We start from the raw sequence: 7389 nt of genomic DNA, 5'->3' as shown, positions 1-7389 counted from the left end.
AACAAAATACAACCCATTTTCTTCATCACCATTGCCCTGCCACTAATCTTTCTGGACCAATGAATGCATAAACTCACTGTAATAGCAGATGAATTAGAAGTTCTTCTTTAAAACAATTTGGCCACTTTGTGCTTCCTCAACAGTACACAGGATTTAGCTTCTTTGAACTCTGTATCTTAACTAGGCTGTTGGAATAAATCTGAAGCCAGAAAACAGAAATATGAAAGGCCTTAAAAAGCTAACTGTACAGCTAACTCATGCTAATTTTAAAATACATTAAAATATGGCATGTATTCTAATTCAAGAATAAGTTTTGTTTTTTTGTGAATGGAAAAAAGTTCATAACTGATCTCATGCTTAGAGCAAGGAGTCGAGAACTCCGCTGACTTCCAGCGTAACTGGTGCTGATTTGGCAGTAATTTAAACACTTGAATTTAGTTAATGCCATGACAGCAAGCAGATTTCATAAGCTTCTGCACTTGTCGTCACTCCAAATTTTGAGTTCAGGAACAGCTGTCAGTGATTGGGCAAAAGAAAAACCTAGCTCTACTTCAGCAGTTTTGTCATATCGCTTAATAGAAAGATAAATATGAACCAAGTGATAAACTGTAGTTCGGGTATGGCTGAATATCTGTGTTTATGAAGTGCTGGAATTCTGCAAGACCCTGTTCCCATTTAATGTTCTCCTGCAGGTTTTCACAATACTCTTTAAGTTGTTGTTCTCCGCATGGCTGTATCACTTAAACCATAGTTTTTATTTAAACCATATAATTTAAAAGCATATGCAAGAAAAAAATTCAGTTTGTCTAAAAAAAAAAAAAGTCTTGAAACTAAGGAGCCAGGAAGACGAGCGAGATACCCCTTGAAGTCCTGCGTAGTTACTCTTACAGGTAGATTACAGAGAGTGATCTTTAGTTTAAAATTCAATAGTAGTCATGCAAAATTAACACACAATTGTGAGCATATTGTAGCGCCACTTGAAGTTAACTGGTACATGTTATTAGCTCTGTTGTAGTAATACCTGTCAGTCACACTACTGCATGTATGGAAGGCAGGTGGCCCAGTAATTGAGAGAAATGTCTGTTTTTCTAAGCCTCATTTGAGAGTATATTTGCAAAACTTCCATTTTTAGCTCCAAAAGCATTATCACAGCAAGGCAGAAGTTTCACTTGGTTTTGCAGACTCCGCTAACTGTATTAACATTAGAGTTCCATTCACCGTCAAAAGACATGTAAAGAGTACGCAAGTACAGCTCAAGTAGATTTATGCATTAGGTTGTAAGCCATCAAAAAATTAGGTCCATAGTTGTATTATAGGCTACAAGACCCTACTTAGCAAGTCAGTTTAGCCCATGGAAGAAGTGCAAACATGTGATATCTTCCAATTAAATGAACCTCTGCATTTCTTGAGGGGAGGGAACGACAGAGACTAAAACCCCAGACAATTCATACTGGCTTCCAATCCCACCCTACAAGACAATGTTGTGAGGTTTTTGGGACACAGCTAGGAAGTCATCCACAGTGACAAATTACAGTTGCTACTACAACACTACCACAACAGACCATCTTAAGGATAATTCACAGTAACTCCTTCAGAAGCTATTGTGCAAAAAACACCAAAGCTTGCACTGACCTATTCAGAATTAAAGTACTCCCTCTACTCCGTGATAAAGAGGTTTTAGAAAATATGAAAGCACAGTCCAGGGGGTCCTCATAAGACAGAGCAGACTTCAACCTTCTCTCAGTTTCTTACATCTCGACAGTTGCAGAAGTGCCATTTGTGTAGCCACCTTTAGACTTCATGTGGTCCTGAATTGATATAGCCTAGGAAAAAAGTTTATTAGAACATGCATTTTATAAAGTCTGGTTGCCAGAGCGATTATTAAAAACACCAATTTGATGAGGCAGATGAGCCTTATGTTTTCAGTGCTGGGTCTCTGGTAATAGAGAGAAATAACAACTAAACCCAGAATTGTTAAAATAGTATTTTAAGTCAGTGCATGAGATGGGTCTTCCTATCCAAAACCCACTCATTCTTACAACCCTCACCCTGGCACAGCCTTGACTTCAGGGTGATGTGTTATCTGGACCTAATATAAAGCGCGTCCACAGAATCCGTACCCAAAGGGTTCTCATTTGTATGTAAAGATACTGGGGAAATGTGCACTTCTCGCTGAATATGCCTTCCACAGTATCTTATGTTTACAAACCAAACGACAGTTCTGTTCTGATGCTATTCTATTGATTAAAAAAAAAGGTCAGTCAGATTTTTCTCTCTCTTACAATTATCTAATATTTTATTAGCTACCTGCTCTGTGGGGTACCAAGTGGAGATTTCTGCTTATCCAAGAGGTGCACACTTACTGATGAATAGTCACTACTCATCTCTCGTGCCCCAATGTGCGCAGTGTGTACAAAGTTCATTGGTTCTCCTATCATATTTCGGTCCAGTCTCTGACGCCTCTTCTGTGAGAAAGAAGATATCTTAGGTCTGTATTCGGAAAACATGAGCAGCTTTCTGACAGAAACAAGCAACCGAGTTAAAAAAAGACAGTCAGTACTGACACCTAATGATGCCTCATGGCAACCAGGCTGAGGTTTCAGAGTCATTGCGGTAAGAGAGGGTCAAAGTGACTTTTGTTACTGCTAATTAAATTTTAGCAAAAACTTTCTTTAATGTTGGAAAGTCAGGGCCTGAGAAATGCAAACAGCCATATGACCAAAGTTTCTGGCAAAACACACATAGTTTAAAGATAGTTTAACAGGTCTGGTTTTAGCTTTTACATTACTTAGCCCAAACTAATCAGAACAACATGACAATGAAAGCGTTTTCCACATAACTGAAAGACAAAACTTCAACTCTGATAAAGGACAGCAGTTATGCAACTACCTACCGGCTGGGGCTGTTCACCATTGCACCAGTTAAAACAAACCAGGAATTCAGTCATTGTATTTTTCAGTACGTAATAAGGTCTTGTTAAGTGTAATTACTTCTCTGGGAGTTAAAGCAGTACGAGAACCAAGCTGCAGTTCCTGAAGTGAGTTTAGGAAGGAATTGCTTGTGCAGATTCACTGCTAAAGATCACAGAAAGCATCTGATGAGTACACCTGCAAAGAGATTATTATTTAATTTTATACTAAAATATATCAAAGTCTTGTAACAGTTATGGAGCAATAGAAATTTCAGAAGACTAAAAAAAATTGTAAAATTCTTAAACATACCTGGACAGAAGAGTAGCATCAATTTAAAATCAGTACATTCATGTCAGAAACCAGGGTTAAGTACTCTGCACATTTACTCCCAGACAGACAGTAGTATAAGTTCTGGTTTCTTTACAGAAGCATAATAAAAGCAACGCTAGAATTAAGTCGGTCTTGTTTAGCAGTCTGTGATCTTGTTGGAAGCAGAGCTAGCTTAGTATTTCAAAAGAAAATAGCTTTGAAGCGCAACAGATTGAATACTTAACATTTACAAACAGGTGCAAAAGAAAATTTCCTTCTTACATCGGATATAGTTACTCTTCTTAGACTTAGAAAAGCTCAAAGTACAGAGTATTCTACAACTCAAAAAAGCCTTTAAAAGATAAAAAAAAAGAGTTTTGTATATCAGCAACAGAAACCATTCAACAGACAGAGCCTAGGGCTTCCCAGAATGTATGAAACCATTAACACAGCACTCCTGAACTGGAGACACAACCAGGAAACTCACTGACTTTAAGTGCCCTGAAGCTATGATAAAAAACAACTTTTTAGTGGTTACTGGCTTTTTTTTTTAAGTATCTTCCTTCAAATCAAACCCAGAGCTATAGAGTAGTCTTTCATATCAACTTTTTCATACCCCAGATCATTAAAACAATATTATAACATATTAATTTATAAAGAAGGTATTTGTTACAGCTTAACAGAAGTTACAGCTTCATCAATTCAGCCTCTCTGAACCCCCACTGAAGTCTTCACAACCAAAGAGCATAAGCTTCCCCCTACACAGGCATTTCTTATGTAGTCCCACAATTATTTAATTAGCACATCTATGTCTTTCAGCTTTGTGGTTTTCTTATACTTCACCAGTTCTCACACTTCAAGAAGATTTTTTAAATTTTTGCCATTTCTCTTTCAAAGCGTTTGTTATGTTTGCCTCAGCTTTAGGCGACCTATATGATACATTATTGCAGAATGCATCATATATTATTCCATTTTATCCTGGGTGGTTTTAATACAACCCATTATCTGGCTCAATTATCATTTTTCACCGCACTTTATCCTCTCACAACAGTCTTTATCACCATTGATGCCTTGTTTGGATGCAGCAAAGAAGGGACACACAACCATAAGAACACACAGAAGCTTTTGCCTACGCTTCACACTAGTTGCAGAGCTTTTGGGTTTATTTCATGTTAAGGAGACTGTATCAAAGCTAAGATTTTCTTAAAAATCATAAAGTGTGTCACTGTACACTAATAACCTATTTTGAAAGCAGACTGACTGAGATGAGCATCAAATTAGATAAAGAAACATCCCCATCCTGAAACAAAGCTTGAACGCCTGCTCTCCTCCCGCCGTACCCCCCGGCATTTGGCCGTCTACCGCTGTGGGGCTCCGTGCGTACCGGGGTGTACCTGCTGCTCCCAGGGAGTCCTGACGGGATGGTACGTCCTCATTCAAGCGCCGGCATGCAGCCAGCTCCTGTCTTGGCAATTCCAGCGCATTTACAGTTCATATTCCTGGGTTGTAATTAATCCCGATTGCCAAGCAAGAATGCTTCACTGCGATCCCATACCCTGCGACGGTTCCTTCGTTCTGTAAGGTGCTGCAGAAGTCTGCTGTGCGCTTCAGGCTTACCTACAGGTGTCAGAAAAGCAGAACAGAAACGCAAAATACTGCCCTAGTTTGGCATCAGATTTGTGTAGCCGTGCAGTTTGCTCAGCACTATCCATACAGCCCGTGGCTCACTTCCACCCCTGCGGCAGCTCTGCAGGTGTCCTCCGGGCACACAGCAGCGCTGGACCTCTTCCTGTTGTGTTTTACAACAGAACTCTTCTTTTCCTCCGCATGAGTCAGAGTATCATCCTCCAGGACAGGAATGTCAGCGCTGGGGCACGGGACACCACCTTCCTCCCAGAAACTCAAGGTTTCCACACTAGCTGGAAGAATTTAAAAAACATCTTGTGTCCAGGCTCACCCAGGACTAATAAAAGCCAGCAAGAATCCCCAAACCAAGGAGAAAACAACGGTTTGTCACTGTTGGCACACAGACCAGAATTGGACAATATCCTGTTGTTCCTTCTCTCTTATTTTTTACCACAGCAGCAGTATCATCGAGGAGAGGGAGACAAAGGGCCAGGGAAATGGCTAGCACACGCAGACACAGATGTTGAATGCGATGGGCAGGATGCACAGCCATTCTGGAGTCCGTAGCCTTAAAGCGCCTGACAGCTTTATGAACGTTCAGATATACTTTACTGAGCACAGCATTCAATTTGTTCTACCATTGCTGTGTATTAAAAAGTATTCAAAATATTATTGTAATTTACTTACAAAACATCAATTCTATGGGAAGTGGAAAATGCTTGCCTGAATCAAAACCAAAGAATTCTGCCTCTCCATAGACGAGCACGGTAATCTTGATAAATGACACATACCAAACGTATCTATTCTTCACAGTTAGCCTTTAGACTCAAGGTCTGATCATGACAAATCCTCAACTCTGAGCTGCTAGTGAAAGCTAGAGTGTAAAGTTAGTGTGTGTTACCACACATCAGATGCAGGCTGCCATCAGCCCACCCCAACTGAGCTGTTAAACTGTGGCAACCTCTGAACCCAGCTATTGTCATCCTCACTCCAGCTCTCTCAGTACTGAATTGATGTGAGCAGCATATTTCAGCCTAATTGCCTTTCTAAAAAACACTGTGCTTCTAATTTGTTCATTATCCTTTCTTTGCTCATTTGCTATTCAGGTCATGTTAAAATACTGAAAGTTGTACGTTTACATATTTGAATGGCACGGTATGGTAAAAAACAGTGGAAATTCTATTTCCAGACCAAAAAGTAGTTTTGAACACACAACTTGAAGACTGTACCTTGCTTGGTGAAAAGTGAAGAGTAAAAACCGATAAATTACCAAGAATTTGGAAGAACCTTGGAGCCAAACTGCTGAAATCCTGCTGCAGAGTAAGCTTAACTGCTTGGAAACGGCATCCTGATTTTACTAGTATATGTACAGATTATCAGCTTAGTTTGAGATGTAGTTCTAACATCACTATTATGCAGTATGATTATATGTTGGCCTTCTGCCATCCTGAAACTTCACAGAAAGATGAGAATAGGGTTTTACCTGAGACCTCCATTAATCTAGGTCTGTTGGTATTGTTAATCTAAGGATCTCTGAGGAGATTTGAAGTTTCTCCTTTTAAAAGCCAAGTAGACACACACATTAAAAAAAAACAAACAAACACCAAATCCAACAAAACCCCCACCAAGGCAGCTCCTCTATTTCAAAGTGGAAATGAGCTTAGTCACAAAATGGAAGAAAAAAAAAAAGGCATTTTTAACTAACTGCCTGTTCCCCCTCAAAAAACAAGAAAAGCCAGGAAACCAAATTATGTCTTCTGTTTGCTAGTTAAAAATAACTGCGAGAGAAATGAACTGAGGTTTGCCTGGTGTCTCACCAGAAGAAAATCAGTAAAAATCACAGAAAGATGAGAAGCAAGCCAGAAGGTCAGCAACACACCAACCAGTGGTATCGTAAACATGTCAAACTGAGTTACCAGCTTGTAAATTATGCAATTTAATGTTACTATAAATAAACTCAGATTAAATAAAAAAAGAACACGCTGTGACTGTAGTTTTATTTCCTCATAGAAAAGGGAAAAAGGCTTAACAAGAAGTCGTCCCTCAGGCACTGCAGTTTCCAGTCCCATGCTCTTCTGTGGGTTGCAGCAGTCCGAGCACTGGCAGCCCACACAGCCGCGGGACAAACAGAACTGCCAAGGAAAGGTGCGCTCCTCCAGCTGAAGGAGTAGGGAACTGCTCTTCTTCTGAGACCTGGGGATTACAGGTGACAAACCCTCCGTACTAAGTTTCGCAGTCAAATTTCTACGTGCCTATTACAAGTCCCGAATTTCACGGCCTAAGGACAGGTTTTGACCTTGAAGGTAGAAGATGCTGGCGCAACCGCAGGCGCGTTTTGCATTGGAACACTGCAGGGGTCCCCCCGCCACAGAGCGAACCGCACCGCTCTCAGGATTCTCTGCCACCCTCTCCCGCTCTGCGCAGGCCTGCCTTGCTGAGCCGCGCCACAGAGGAGGCGGTGACCGGACGGCCCGGCCCGGCGCCTTTCGCCGCGCAGCCGCAGCCCTTCAGACAGCCTCAGCCTGACAAGGCAAAGCGCAGA

General features: G+C 40.8%; 1 protein-coding gene across 1 annotated transcript; it reads right to left on the bottom strand.

The window, feature by feature from the left end:
• Nucleotides 1–1748: 1748 nt before the first annotated feature.
• LOC104613581 (CDC42 small effector protein 2-B-like) lies at nt 1749–2947 on the bottom strand. The gene is made up of 3 exons (XM_010282114.1): nt 2894–2947; nt 2364–2465; nt 1749–1823 (listed from the first exon to the last, which is right to left on the bottom strand). Exons 1-3 carry the CDS (start codon nt 2945–2947, stop codon nt 1749–1751), a joined length of 231 nt encoding a protein of 76 aa, XP_010280416.1.
• Nucleotides 2948–7389: the final 4442 nt, after the last annotated feature.

This window comes from Phaethon lepturus, unplaced genomic scaffold, assembly GCF_000687285.1.
Source record: "Phaethon lepturus isolate BGI_N335 unplaced genomic scaffold, ASM68728v1 Scaffold42912, whole genome shotgun sequence".
NCBI classification, from domain to species: Eukaryota; Metazoa; Chordata; class Aves; order Phaethontiformes; family Phaethontidae; genus Phaethon; species Phaethon lepturus.
Note: the sequence above shows the minus strand (reverse complement) of the source record. Positions and strands in the feature narration are given on the sequence as shown.